Here is a 14,440-nt window from a genome sequence, read left to right on the forward strand (position 1 = left end):
AGGGAAAAAAATAAACTCCGTCGCCGGGACTCGAACCCGGGTCTCTCGGGTGAGAGCCGAGTATCCTGACCAGCTAGACTACAACGGATTGTTGACATAGTCATAGAACTTGGTTATCTAACCTATTTGAAGAACAAGATTGTAGACTTTCTTATATGCTTCATTACTTCAAGAATCAAAGATCTTGTAAGATTCAAATCTGAAGTAAACAGTATTAAGGTAACGTAACATAGACTTTATGATATATATGATAATGCTCTTTATTTGTCTTTCACTAGTTTGGAGCTTTTATAGTTGGAATATTATATATTGGCGCTATATATGAACCTTGATTGGAAATGTTTTTGGTTGATGATGTTATGAATCAGAAAGTTAAGATTTGCTATTGCTTCTTCGAAATAGAAGATCTAAAGATTTGGATTTCGGATCAGTGGTTGGGTTGGGAAGGTCAGAAAGGAGATAGCACATGAGAAAGCTACTTTTGTATTGAAATCTAGTTTTATGAAAGAAGTAAAAAAAAACACTTAGGAAACTACTGAGTACTGACCAAAGGGTCCATGGAACTGTGTGGTCCTTCTATTGTAAATCTTTATGTGACAGTTGATATAATTTAAGAACTCGTAGGTAGAAAATTAAAGCTGGTAACATGTGCTGGGAAGTGATATATGTGTATAGTGTGATGAATCATGTTGTCACTATAGCATAAACTTAGAAAACATCTTATGCTTGCACAAGTGATGGAGTTTCTCTAAACTTAGCACAACTAGTCAATGTATTCGACCTGTAAAGTAATTACTCTTATCATAATCTATTGTGGAATGTTTTAAATGGTTCTTTCATTCGGTATACGCAAAGTGTTGGCATTTATTTTTGCAAAAATACTTCAAAAAGTCTATATAAGCCACTACACATGGACCAAAATCATTCTAAGTACTAGTAGTAGTGGTGGTGGTCTTACATCATTAAAAAAAAAAAAAAAACATGATTTTGTTTACAGAAAACCTTTTTTTTTCTTATAAAGACTAATTAATTCCTGAAACAGCTTCAATTGTTATGAAGCAAGTTGTTAAATTACAAGACTACAACAGATAACGTTACAAAAAAGTAGGTTTTACCTAAGTCTTATCTACCACTTGCTGCCAAATTTGACTTGGTCTGATTTTTTAGTACTAGCTTCACCTGTTTCTTCACCCAACTCTTTACTCTTTCTCAATTCAAGAACCTTCCTATGAAGATTCGAGTGAATCTCATTAGAGAACGTCGGACTATCCGCCGGTCTGTACTCGGGACAGAGCCTACCTGACTTAAACCGGACTCCACATGCATTACATAACGTTTTGGGACCAACTGGACCGGTTCTCCACTGTGGCGTGTTGTTTGTTCCACAATGGCTGCATCTTCGTTGGAACACAACGGCCGCTGTTTCTTGTTTCTTCTTCCTCCACTTCTCTGTTGCTACTGCATGTTGTTGATGATTGGCTGAAACGAGTGGCCAAACACGACCTCCGGTTAGACTGTTCCTAGACCGTTTGGTTCTTGGTTTAACCGGGATTCGAGATGAGAAGTTTGGTTTGGTTTTGTGGGTTTGTTTGAAGAGAAGTGAAACCTCTGGTGAAGAACAATCATCCACAACACGAGATACCCATTCAAGCTCTTCCACATCTTCATCCTAAAAAAAATTCACAAACAAAAAAAAAAAAAATCAGAAAAAATAAACAAATTTTGTTTTAGTTATAAGCAAAAAAAAAGAAAAAAGAAGCCTCTAAATTACCGGCAAAGAAGGAAGTTGATCAAAGAGACAAGGTTGTGAACTAAAGACACAATCTTGTTCTTGTTCTTGTTCTTCTTGTGAAGAAGAAGCAGAGACAAGTTCGTCTTCTTCTTCTTTAAGTTGTTGACCTTCTGAGAAATCGAGGAAACACTCAACAGAGAAATCTTCAGGCAAAGAAGAAGTTCGGCTTAAATCTTCGGAGACAATCACTTGATGATGCTTGAGAGATGAAGTAGTAGACTCTCCTCTTAGACTTGCCTTTAGGGCTCTAGCTTCTGTCCACAGCTCCATTTCACTCTTTAACAACACATACAGAATCTTTTGTTTTTAAGTTTCACTTGACATAATAATCTTTAATTCTCACTAGCTATATTTATATTACAAGGACCACTAATACACAAAACATAAACACAAGTAAACATATAGGAAACGAAATGGCTAAAAAGCTAAACTTTTATGATAAACAAAATCGTCTTCGCATGCAAAGTTTCGAAAGATTAGAAAGAAGATAAGAAGAGGGGAGAGGTATATGGGATGTGCTCATCGTATCTTTTTACCTGACAAAGGCGAGAAAAGCTGAGAGAATGGCGAAGAAACAGAGGAGAGAGAGAGAGAGAGATGGGAAAAGTAAGAGAGGGGGCACTGAAGTTAAAGGACGATTCTTCTAGGGGTTAAAAAGGTAAAACAGAGACTTTGTGTGTTTTTGTGTTTGTGCTTCCAATTTCTAAAAGTTAAAGCTTTTTTTTTTTTCTTCCTTTTCTCCTAATTTTTTTTTTGTTTCTGGGATATTACAAAATCTTCTTTCACGAATGATACTTTGATTGGTGTCACAGAATCAATTCTTTTCGTCTTCTTTATTTATTTGCCTCTTCATTTTGGTGTAAAACGATGTGTTCTTTTTACTTTATTTTCTCCAAACCGTGGATCAGTTTTATAAAAAAAATAAACAAGGGTTAAGTCTAAATCCATTTGTTTTTGTTACTGCTTATTATATATGGATTTTGTTTTCATAAGGGGAAAACAAGAAAAAGGTTAAGATTTTTGTATTTTCACGTCAGGATTTTGTTTGATTTCTTTTCTTGAGTTTTCTTTGGACCTAATCAATTGAGTTCTTTACGTGGATCTTTCTTTGGCTTGGGCTTATCCTTCTTCGTCGTCACATATTGATAAGTCAGGTCTGTTTCTTTCACATTATTCAATACAAAATTTTGATTGATTTTTATAATATCTCTTTAATTATTGTGAAGGGTTATATCATGCCCTTGGTCGATGCCAATTTACCTTGTCTTGTCAGAAGGGTTGACCATTGGGTGAAACATTCAAGTTTTTTTACAACGGTCAAAGATGAATATGTTAATACTGTTCACCGATTAACTCGTGATCTCTTCTTAATTTTTAAGAAATTTCTATATCTAGAGATCCATATTGAAACTAATAAGTTACCCAGAATATGTCATAACATTACTAAATCATGAATTCTATTTATATCATCCAATCTAAAACGTTAGAACTGACCCATATTGCGTCAGAAATTAACTAAATATTGAGATGCAATTGTTAACGAAATGAGAATTTTACTTCGCCACATGATGTATGTAATCATGAATATATAATATTCATGATTACATACATGTACACCAATGTCACCATCCTAATTTCTAAGAAAAGTCAGACTTTTGAATTTGTATTTTCTAAAACACATCGTCCAGACAATTTAATCTTTCTATATATGAAATACAAATTCTAACGATCTATTATTTAGTACATCTATTCAGTCTAATAACATATTAGCGCAAGGCAACATTTTTTTTCACTCTTAGAAACAAAAATAATAATATATTAGCATTGTTTGTAACAACTCACAAACAAATGTTACGCAGTTATGCTATATAACAAACATTGCCATGCAGTCGCTAATGGAATATGTGAACCGTTCTGCTATTTTAGGCATGAGATATAAGATTAGGTAACCAAAACAAGAAAATAGTATTCCGATAGAAACATTTTCATACCATAACAACAACTTTCATGTTGATTTTTTTATTCTTTGACGTATCATTGGATTAAGCGGATTTTTGCTAAACCGAATAATATAATCTCTACCGAACCTCAATTCACCAAATTTTCCAAATACACAAAAATTTATCTAAAATTTTAGAATTTTTTAAAGAAGTGTACAATTCAAATTGGATTCAAACACTACTCAACCCGAAAACAGCATAAATAAAGTTCTTTTATACCTATCACGACGCAAAAAAAAAAAAAAAAAAAAGGGAAGTGTGGGTTGTGGTAGTGATGGGAATGGAGAGAAGATGCATGCCACCGGTGGAGTGGAGTGGAGTTCACCAAAGCAACCACTATAGCTAAATCCTGACCAATATACATATATATAAATGAAATCAGTATCAAAATGTACTACTTTCTTTACAACTATGCAATCTTTCCATTTTTAGTTTGGCTTATATTAAAGAGACCACAACTTTTATTTGCTGCTTTAAAAACCAGAGTCTTAATTTGAGATCTTTTTGTTTCTTATCTTAAATATCTTTAATGTTTTATATGCTCGTTCGTTGATTTTACATTTAAACACAATCTTAAGAATCTGCATATAGATGTTATTTGTATCCATAATTGACCTTGGGACAAAAATTAGGGATTGGTTTTTTTCAAAAGAGTCGTCACAATCACTTAGAGAGAGGTATTGGTTTAGGATTTAGAAAAAATTTTAATGACTTTAAAAGTTAGGTAAATATGTTGTTATTCAATCAAGACTTTTTAAAACTCTTTAAAAATTTGGTGTTATTGGTTGTGGATTTGTAAAAAGTTATCTAAAATCTTGATAAATCTAGTGTTATTAAAAGTTTTAATTCAAGTAAAACAAAAGAATCTTGGATTGTTAATGAATTCAAATTTTATATTATTGGTTTAGAATTTTATATCATTTCCTTCATAACAAAAGTCATAAAAACTCTTTCATCAAATAGAAAGATCTTACAAGATTAGAAAAAACAAATCAGCAAGATTTTAAAAAATTTCCTAAACAATCTCTTAGAATCTTTCATTTTTAACTTTCAATTTTCTATGATTCTAAAAATCAGCAAGAACATAAAGTCATTAAAATTCTTTCTAAATCCTAAACCAATACCTCCCCTTGTAGTATACACAAATTTTATGTGTGCTTGAAAGTTTTATTTTTGAAAAGTTTGGTAAAGGAACATTCTTTTTTAGCTGATATTTCATTTTTGTAAAATTAGGGAAAAAACAGAAAAGATTTTTAAAAAGGGAGCACCGGAGCAGGCTGGTGAGAAGTGACGAGAGCGTATGGGGGGAAAGGAGAACGTGTCACATTTTCCTTGTTATTCGTCGATTCTGCACGCATCATCACTCTTCCCCCATTCTCTTCGTTTATAAAACATGTTGTAGTTTTTATCATTTTTGACGTCAATAGAATGGGAGATGGTTTCATGTGGTTTTTGAGTTAGTGAATAGTGATCCATGTATTATCTATATATTTAGGCAAAAATTGTAATATATTAGTATCCCCTCTCAGCTATAAATAAAGTTTTACCTAATCAAACTTCACTAGTGTTATTTCAATTTCAAACTCATTCTTCTTTAGTGACGCAAATATGATTGTTCCAAATGAATTTTGTTTTTCACATAAAAATAACACTAGCTGAAAAAAAAAAAACAAAGACAAAAAACATAATCATTCAGTTTTAACAAATCATAATCCATTTGAACCACTACATATTGACAAAACAACGTAATCATTCATCACGAAGCATATAGTCAAAATAAATCTCTAAGTCCTCGACAGACCAAACAACTGATCACTATTCGCATCAAAGACACGATATAAGAAAACTGTGATAGAAATGAAAGAACCAGAAATGCTAATTGCATTACACAAAATACACAACAATGAGCTTAAATTATGTATAATTAACAGATTTCGCTATTTTGTTCCACAATAACATGATGAACTATTAGTTTCATAAATCGATATTTTAAGAGTTAAGTACACAATGGCCAATGGTTTGATACTTGGTTATTTCAAAATCCATTGACAACAATATATGGATTTAAAATTTTCATTAATGTTTTAGACGTAGTCACTGTTTCTTTTTTCTACTATGATGTTAATATAACTTACGCAAATCCAGGAACGAAAAATACTGCTAAGAAACATAATATAAAAGCAGAATAAACAAGACGAGTAATAAAAGTTCAGCCATCAAAAACGAGTCCAAAACAAGTCGCACTGAAGTAGAGCTCTTACCAAAAAGACACCATATCAATGGCGACATAACAATAGGTTCTTTAATTTTTATGCCAAGAAAAACAAACAAATCTATAATCCCCTAAGCACCGATGATTTCAGTTGGCTCCTCAGCAACTGGCTCATCAGCTGCCCTGTCTACCTTCACACCAACATCCTCTGCTGTGTAATCTCCATGCACCTTAAGAAAAAACAAGAATAACAAAGTTTGATCAGATTTGTATCCATGGCTATACCAAGACATTTAACAATGACGACATTAATGTGTTTCAATTTACCTCCATGAGCTTTCCAAGGTCAAACTTGGGTGCCTTAAGGATCTTCACTTTACGGATGAACACGTTCTGCAATGGGTAGATGCTTGATGTTGCCTTCTCAATTTCTCTTCCAATGGCTTCTGGGATGAACTTGGCAACAAGATCCTTGAGGTCACAAGATGAAGCCTCCTTCACCATAATCTCACTCATCTTTCTGCGGATCTACAACGATCAAGAAATTAATCTTCTGTCAGAAAATAGACAATACCAATGAACACATTATGATAATGTAATGTAATTACCTGACGGATTTGGCTGGATTGAGCATAACAAGTACGCTTCACTTGGTTAGCACGTCTCTTTGTGAAGGCAATGCAGAAAAGCCTCAAGGTGAAACCGTCAGTGGTTTTCACATCAACATGGGCTTCAATCAAAGTCTGCCACTTCTTCACCAATGACCTTAGCTTGTCTGTGGTGAAATCCATACCCTACAAATCATAGAATTAAATCAGTAAATTGTTTCAAAATGCCACAAACTACAACAACAAACAACAAATAAAACAAGCAAGGGGTGGTCGTCTCTGAAAACTTACCCAGAACTGGGTCAACACATTCCTTCCCTGGACATCCTCAGCTCTAAGACGGATCTTCCTGTAAGCATTATCCTCATCTCCTTGAAGGTCAGCAAGAGACACCTCAAACACTCTGTGCTTCAGTCCCTCAGAGGCAATCTATTCACAATAAAAAGACCATCCAAAAAACAAAGTCAGATTTGAACAAAGGGATCAATCTAAAAGAACCCTCACTATGCTCTTATCACATTTTGCAATTCCTAGAATCCCAACAACAAAAGACAACACAGGCAAATGTTATCTCTCCAACTAACATTACGCAAATGACTATTCTCTATCCCTATGCTCTCAAGCAAATGTACAGTGAACCCTAATCTAGCTCCAGTGCTAGTAATAGACATAAGAGACATTACCTTGGTACCCTGAGTCCTGGAGACAAGAGTCTTCCCAACATTCCTCTTGGTGAATGAAGAAGGAGCCTTCACGTCATACCAGTCCTTCTTGGAGAAAGGATCAACACTGCACCATATATTACAGTTTCTCAATACACTGATTAGATTCAGAAATCATAAATAATTATTCAGGGAATAAGTTACTCACAGCTTCTTCTTTCCTCCTTTCCTACCCTTCGAAATCCTCTTGTTCTTACTGTAACATCGGAAAATAACAATAGATCAGTACATGATACTCGAAGTCGAAACAATCAAATGAGAGATTACGATACATAATCGAAGGAAGAGATAGAGAGAGAGAGAGAGAGAGAGAGAGAGAGATTTACCCGACCGCCATGGTTAAGGATCTTCAGATGGTAGCGACGCCGAGCTACAGTGAAGAAGAAGAAGATGAAGAAGCGGCTTCAACAACTGAGAGAATAACCTAATTCACTGGCATTTCATTTATATATGTCTAGGGTTTTGCATCGTTCAGTTTTTTTTTTTTTTTTTTTTTGACTTGACATAAACTTAAAAGCATGGATCTGATTTTAAAAACCCAATAGTTTTAGAAAGCCCAATTAAAAAGCCTTTTTGAACCCTTCTTTTCGAAACAGAGAGTTTGGTTTCGTCGTGTTCGAAAGAAGAGAGAGAGCTTCAACAACGCCATTTTTGACGATTTCGAATCTCTCTTTCATTCGGTAAGTTCTTCTTCCAGGTGAATCGGAGGAAGCTCGAAAGTGGAAGGAAGGTAACACGGAGATAAGAAAGAAAGAACGAAATTTGTAAAGAGCTCTTGACCAGGTGAACACAATGGAAGCAATTAGAAAACAAGCTAGCAGATTGAGAGAACAAGTTGCGAGACAGCAGCAGGTGATAGATTTCTTAACTTTTGTTTTGCCCAACTGTTTCAGATCTTGTTTCTTTATCGTTTATGGTTTTTGATTTTGTATTCTCTTTTGTGATTACGTTGATTCGTTAGTTTCTGGTGAATCAATCAATAATGTGATGATGATGAAGCTTTTTTCTTTTCGGATCGGTGTTTTTGGAGTTAATGGGTAGTTGGATCTGTGTGTGATTAATAATTTGATTCAATGTTAGAATGGGTATAATCCCTTCTGGATTGGGGAAGTTTCAGTCAAATTTGATGTTTTTGTCAAAAGGGCCATTTAGGATTTGCTTGGCATAGATAGTTTTATATATCAAGATCAAAAATTGATTGATATGTTGAGGGTACTGAATGATTTTGTTGTCTTAGATTAACATCTTAGTGCTACCATGAGATCAGGAGGTTTGTTTCTTGAATTTGAGGTTAATTGGTAGACTGACTTAGTTTTGTTGAATGGTTAAGGCTGTCTTCAAGCAGTTTGGAGGAGGAGGATACGGTTCTGGTTTATCTGATGAAGCAGAACTCAATCAGCATCAGAAGCTAGAAAAGCTTTACATATCCACCCGTGCTGCCAAGGTTTTTCTTATATACCGTCGTTGACTAGTTTGATGTTTTGATTACTTTTAATTTGGACTCAATGCATTCTTCGTTTTCAGCATTACCAAAGGGATATTGTTCGTGGTGTGGAAGGTTATATAGTCACGGGGTCAAAACAAGTTGAGATAGGTGATTTTGTTGGCACTTGATTGTTAACTTTTTGTATATATATATATATATATATATATATTTTTTTTTATGGCTGTTGTAGACTTGAATTGGCTCACAGGCATGGTTTTCATTGTGCACTCATTGTTCCTCAGGGACCAAACTGTCGGAGGATAGCAGGAAATATGGTTCAGATAATACATGTACAAATGGTAACGTATTAATAAGGGCTGCACTGAGCTATGGGCGTGCTCGGGCACAAATGGAGAAGGAGCGTGGAAATATGTTAAAGGCTCTTGGTACACAGGTTTGTCTTTCTCAGTCTCCACCAATGTGTCAAGTACATAACTTGTGTATGTGATAGAAATACACAAAGAATTGCTTTCTTGTCATTGCTAGTGGAATGACTGCCATTTATGGGAAGATCTATTGTTTTAATCTGGATTTTTTTTGTTACATACCTTCGAGTCAATAAGTGTCATGGTGTTTACTTGGTTGGATCTTTCTTTATATGACTACTATAATCACATCACACTAATATTTAAATCTTAGGTTGCTGAGCCACTACGAGCAATGGTTTTGGGAGCCCCGTTGGAGGATGCTAGACATCTTGCTCAACGTTATGACAGAATGCGCCAAGAAGCTGAAGCTCAGGTACCATGAAGGAATTTGATTATCATTCATAGAAATATGGGTGTTTTCCTCTTTTTAGAACTAGCATTTGTTATTACTACCGTGATAGAATTTTACTCATGGTCTGATATAAACAGGCTACAGAAGTTGCAAGACGTCAAGCAAAGGCGAGAGAGTCTCAAGGTAATCCTGACATCCTGATGAAACTCGAATCTGCTGAAGCAAAACTTCACGACTTAAAATCAAATATGACAATACTGGGGAAGGAAGCTGCTTCTGCTTTAGCTTCCGTTGAGGATCAACAACAAAAATTGACTCTTGAGCGACTTCTTTCAATGGTAGTGCAATTGGTTGCAAGCTCTATTGTTAGGTCGACTTTGTTTTACTTACCTATATGTACTTTGTTGAAACAACTGTATTGTTCATTCCTCATTTCAGGTTGAATCTGAACGTGCCTACCATCAAAGAGTCCTCCAAATACTTGATCAGCTCGAAGGAGAGGTTGGTGTGCATCACTTTTACAGCTTTCATTATTCTGTCATAGTGATAGTATTCTTGTCGAATAGCCAGTTTATCATTATACGAGTCAACTAAGGGAAAAATTGAACATTCTTGAACCTACAGATGGCATCTGAGAGGCAACGTATAGAAGCTCCGTCTACTCCCTCGAGTGCAGAAAGTATGCCGCCACCTCCATCATATGAGGAAGCTAATGGAGTGTTTGCATCTCAGATGCATGACACGTCAACAGATAGCATGGGTTACTTCTTAGGAGAGGTATGCCACTCAGGTCTATAATGATGTCTAGTGCCTTTTTAACAAAAGACCTAGTTAAAACTTCTGTTTACATTGGTGGTAACAATTTCAAAGAGATAATAGGATTATAAGTTCTCTACGAATGCATTGGATGTAGATAAAGTGTTTCTGATTAGAGAACCGAAAGACAGGCAGGCTACATCAAGATTCCTTTTGGTCCTCGTTTGATGTGCCATTGTAACATACTATTCCCCTTTTAAAAACGTTTTCAGGTCTTGTTCCCATATCACGGTGTGACAGATGTCGAGCTGAGCTTATCAACTGGTGAATATGTTGTTGTTAGAAAGGTTCGATAGTAAACCAACTCCCACATGAGAAAACAAACAAAGTCTCCTTTAGTTCAAGAGTGTTTGTTTGAAACCCCATTTGTCTGTTTGTCCCTATCAGGTTACAGGCAGCGGATGGGCAGAAGGTGAATGCAAAGGCAGAGCCGGTTGGTTCCCTTACGAGTACATTGAAAGACGGGAACGAGTTCTTGCTAGCAAAGTATCCGAAGTTTTCTGAGAATTCAATGGTAACATCGTCGTTTGTTGTGGCTATTGGTAATGGAATTGAGTTGCTTCTGTAGAAGAGTTGTGTGTTCTGTAGAAAGAAAAAGAAAGGGAGAAAGATTTACCGGCGAAACAGATTTTGGGATTGAATTAACGTTCATGAGGATCAGAGATGTGGATTTCTGCGATTTTCTGAATCTGCTAGTGTTCAATTTTTAGGTCCTCTCTTTGGCATTTGATGTAAACGCCAAATCTCTTATCTATTTTCATATGTGTATACAGTTCTTCTTTTGGGTCTTATTTGTGACCTTTCTTTGTTCAATTTACTTTCATTTGATAACACCTTAAAATGTTATAAACAAGTGATTATTTTTTTTTTTTTATCAAATTAACGCAAATGATCATACATACACAGATACACTTAACGTTGGAATCTGGTGTTGTACATTATGGGGATGATGGAAGAACTTATAACTTCACAAAAACGATTAATCAAAACCGTTGACCCTTTCTTACATCACTACTACAGTGTTTTACGACAGTGTTTTGCATTCTGTTTCGCTCACTTTCTAAACTCAGCCGTAAGGAAACAATCTTGATCAAACATTCAAAGAAGCTATGACTTCAAGATCTTGAAGTGACACAATCACCAGCTTCACTACTTACATTGATTTGCTTTGAGATACATAACGACTATGGCCAATAGAAGCACAAACATTACAATCTGCAGTTTCAGGAATAGAGTAGAGGAGGATGATAAGTAACATACAAAATATGAAACACTTTCTATGGAAGCCGGATAACAAAATTAACTTACAAAGACATCCTTCGATTGTGCATCATCTTTAACATAAGTTTTTCTGACCGGAATAAGAAAGAGACAAATATTCATTAGAACCTCAACCAAAAAAAACAAAAGATCATTCTCCTGATCAATGACTGTAACAATATTGGTTATAACAAGTAGAAGAAACCAAGAAAAAACAGAGTCTACCTTTTGTGAAGGACTCCATTATCTCTGGAAACTTTCTTAATTGTTTCGAGTCGGTTTAATGTTTTCATGGCATCAGGATCGCTCTTGTCAACCTATTATAAATAGAACACATATTTCATCTTCTAATTACCAGCAGTGAACACAGGATATATACTGATTAACATATATATTTACCTTTGATTGTAGCATGCAAGAAAAATCATAGAACAAACCATAGACATCATCCATATTCTTTGTTCGATCAATGATTTTAGCTATTAGCCCTAAATAATATAAATCATTTGTCAATAGATCAGCTTTCATATAAGGTAACTCACAAATAACTGATTAGCCTTTGGTTCTAATTAAGCCTTGGCAATTAGATGATGAAATTATGTTAAAGCTAGGTTATAAAACCAAACTGATCAAGATAAAAACATCTTACCTCGCCTCAATCTCACGACACCTCTAAAGACTTGTATATTGTTATAGCATAATGCTAGTGTTCCAATCGCCACGATCTATCAATAAGGAAATATATTTCATGTTAACATAAACACTTCTCAAGTTGATGGCAGCGTAGTATGTGAAATTAGCATCTATATATGTATATAAATTTATATTCTCTAACCTGAGGGATGGCACAAGACTGAAATATAGCAGGATCACGCAATGAAGCCAAGGATTTCAAACAATCTTCAACGTGAATCAATGCATTAGTGACCATTTCATTCAAACACTTCACTGCTTTTGTTGAATTCTCCTCATATTGAAGTCCTACATTATAAGAATTCAGAAAAATAAGAGTTACATTGTCTACTAATATAAGATCTTCATATAGTACTTGAGAGTGAAGTTATATGCACCTCAAGCTTGTCAACATATTTTCCCCAGATCTCACGAGGCCAAAACATGCGCGATTTTGGTATCTCATTAATGTCTTCAAGATAATCTTTGATAATGTTTGTTTTCTAGAAAATAAGATAAAAACACAAAAAAAAAAAATTCAAAGATTACAAATATATATAGATTCGACTAAGTAACATTGTACATGTCAATATCCATTGTGATGATGATACCTGGAGAAATAAACCTGTAGAATTTGAAATGTGCTCCCAGTCTGGAGTCAGCATTTCTAATTCTGAAGTGATGAAGATTTTTGACAAACCTAAACCCACAAGTCCAGCAGCATAATGGCAGTATTCATCATAGCCATCAACTGTTTCTACCTGTTCGGGGATACACAAATAATTTCATCTCTCAATAGTTTAACTACTATATCCAAACTTCAAAAGTGAAACCAACAAAATCCACATCACAAACCTCTTTACAAATGAACGTGGCCATTCCTGCACCCATTCTTTTAGTTATATCTTCAATAGCCTCTTGATACCTTTTGTGTAAGTTAGGAAAAAGACATAAATTAGTATATCCAAATTCAGTGGATCAATCAATATTAGAAACAGAACAAAATTGCTAAAAAAACTAATTAACCCTTTTTCAAGTTCCAGAAAAGCTGCAGAAACATGGTGAAACTGGTCCATTAACACCTTGTACTCTTTCGTACCACCTAGGATTGAATGGAGAGTAATTAAGTTAAAACTTTCATCTGAAAGATTAAAATGTGAAGAGACTCTTCTTACTCACATGAAAAATGCCAGTCACAATCGTATATGTGACGGTGGAAAGCTATCAGAATTGGAAGTTTGATCTCCACTGCTACGCTGGTGTCATCCTCTGTTGTAACAAAAATTAGACTAAAAATGATACTAACTTTTAAAGATGAATACATTATTAAAGAAACAAAAGACTTGGAGAAAAAGATTCATCAAATCAAAGGCAATGTTTGGATACGACAGTTATGAAGCACTAACCGACGGTATCAAGAGCTCGGAGAATCAAGTAGAACACACACACCTAATTCAGACATATCAAATAAGAAAATGTTGGAAATAATGCTTTAACTTTAAATAAAAGGTGACAGAGCTTTGTATATAAGCCCGTGTTTATATTTTGTTGACACAGAGAAGCAAAATACGTACTGCGTTACGAAGCTCAGTGCCAAGTTGTTGAATAACAAGAGAAAAGCTTTTAGAAACTTTGTGGAGCATTGAATAACAGAAAGCTAAGTTTGGCTCAAGTGGGATCTGCTTCTGAGCTTTGTTTATAGCAATTTTCAACTTCAAAAGCGGATATAACTCATCCGGGTGTCTCAAAATCGTACTCAAGCTTCCCATTTTTTTCAGAAACAGGAAAAAAAAAACTCCTTTGAAACAATGGAGGATTCGTTGGCAAACAAAATGTCAGACACGTCTTAACCAGGGCCATCTCAAAGGAATGGTAGGCCCTGTTACTGTTGCTATAATAATACAACGATTATGGCCCTTGTCAATAAAAAATCAAAGACCCCACGCCCCACGGCATATGCACACGGGCTCCACACAGAATCGCACTTTGGCCTTTGCTCTTAACTTGTCACGGTGATACATGTTTATTATTGGTCCAACGAATGTTCTTTTCTTGGCATTTAAAATGTTTTGCCGCGTGCTACACGCTTAACGTTAAAAATATAATAAATCTTAGCTTGATTTACGACAGACTGTTGCCGACCTAAAGAAAA

The 14,440-nt window shown here is 35.0% G+C and overlaps 4 protein-coding genes, 1 long non-coding RNA gene and 1 other non-coding gene across 7 annotated transcripts; 2 read left to right on the top strand and 4 right to left on the bottom strand.

The window, feature by feature from the left end:
- Positions 1 to 15: 15 nt before the first annotated feature.
- TRNAE-CUC (transfer RNA glutamic acid (anticodon CUC)) lies at positions 16 to 88 on the bottom strand. The gene has a single exon. It is a non-coding gene; the product is annotated as a tRNA-Glu (tRNA).
- Positions 89 to 985: 897 nt separating this feature from the next.
- Positions 986 to 2,602, bottom strand: LOC104716664 (GATA transcription factor 3). Its single transcript, XM_010434083.3, has 3 exons — positions 2,329 to 2,602; positions 1,772 to 2,068; positions 986 to 1,669 (listed from the first exon to the last, which is right to left on the bottom strand). Exons 2-3 carry the CDS (start codon positions 2,060 to 2,062, stop codon positions 1,127 to 1,129), a joined length of 834 nt encoding a protein of 277 aa, XP_010432385.1. The 5' UTR covers positions 2,063 to 2,068; positions 2,329 to 2,602; the 3' UTR covers positions 986 to 1,126.
- A 2,179-nt stretch (positions 2,603 to 4,781) lies between these two features.
- LOC147935752 (uncharacterized) lies at positions 4,782 to 5,348 on the top strand. The gene is made up of 2 exons (XR_015568912.1): positions 4,782 to 4,924; positions 5,026 to 5,348. It is a non-coding gene; the product is annotated as an uncharacterized LOC147935752 (long non-coding RNA).
- Positions 5,349 to 5,947: 599 nt separating this feature from the next.
- LOC104716665 (small ribosomal subunit protein eS1y) lies at positions 5,948 to 7,840 on the bottom strand. Its single transcript, XM_010434084.3, has 7 exons — positions 7,661 to 7,840; positions 7,483 to 7,530; positions 7,296 to 7,401; positions 6,904 to 7,041; positions 6,613 to 6,798; positions 6,332 to 6,532; positions 5,948 to 6,234 (listed from the first exon to the last, which is right to left on the bottom strand). Exons 1-7 carry the CDS (start codon positions 7,669 to 7,671, stop codon positions 6,136 to 6,138), a joined length of 789 nt encoding a protein of 262 aa, XP_010432386.1. The 5' UTR covers positions 7,672 to 7,840; the 3' UTR covers positions 5,948 to 6,135.
- Positions 7,841 to 7,877: 37 nt separating this feature from the next.
- LOC104716667 (SH3 domain-containing protein 2) lies at positions 7,878 to 11,235 on the top strand. The gene is made up of 10 exons (XM_010434086.3): positions 7,878 to 8,186; positions 8,665 to 8,778; positions 8,859 to 8,928; positions 9,063 to 9,214; positions 9,460 to 9,561; positions 9,678 to 9,878; positions 9,979 to 10,041; positions 10,165 to 10,317; positions 10,569 to 10,643; positions 10,744 to 11,235. Exons 1-10 carry the CDS (start codon positions 8,127 to 8,129, stop codon positions 10,858 to 10,860), a joined length of 1,107 nt encoding a protein of 368 aa, XP_010432388.1. The 5' UTR covers positions 7,878 to 8,126; the 3' UTR covers positions 10,861 to 11,235.
- Positions 11,236 to 11,271: 36 nt separating this feature from the next.
- LOC104716666 (inactive squalene synthase 2-like) lies at positions 11,272 to 14,430 on the bottom strand. Of its 2 annotated transcripts, none has more exons than XR_015568913.1 (13): positions 13,863 to 14,430; positions 13,695 to 13,737; positions 13,468 to 13,557; positions 13,315 to 13,390; positions 13,144 to 13,213; positions 12,900 to 13,049; positions 12,687 to 12,791; positions 12,452 to 12,597; positions 12,266 to 12,341; positions 12,016 to 12,104; positions 11,842 to 11,933; positions 11,665 to 11,707; positions 11,272 to 11,571 (listed from the first exon to the last, which is right to left on the bottom strand). XR_015568913.1 is itself a non-coding variant. In XM_010434085.3 (13 exons), exons 1-13 carry the CDS (start codon positions 14,055 to 14,057, stop codon positions 11,506 to 11,508), a joined length of 1,242 nt encoding a protein of 413 aa, XP_010432387.1. In that variant the 5' UTR covers positions 14,058 to 14,419; the 3' UTR covers positions 11,272 to 11,505. The 2 variants fall into 2 exon arrangements, 1 of the variants encoding a protein (XP_010432387.1); XM_010434085.3 differs by having other exon boundaries at positions 12,452 to 12,594; positions 12,683 to 12,791; positions 13,863 to 14,419.
- Positions 14,431 to 14,440: the final 10 nt, after the last annotated feature.

The sequence above is a fragment of the Camelina sativa genome, chromosome 10 (assembly GCF_030686135.1).
Source record: "Camelina sativa cultivar CO46 ecotype springtype chromosome 10, ASM3068613v1".
Lineage (NCBI taxonomy): Eukaryota > Viridiplantae > Streptophyta > Magnoliopsida > Brassicales > Brassicaceae > Camelina > Camelina sativa.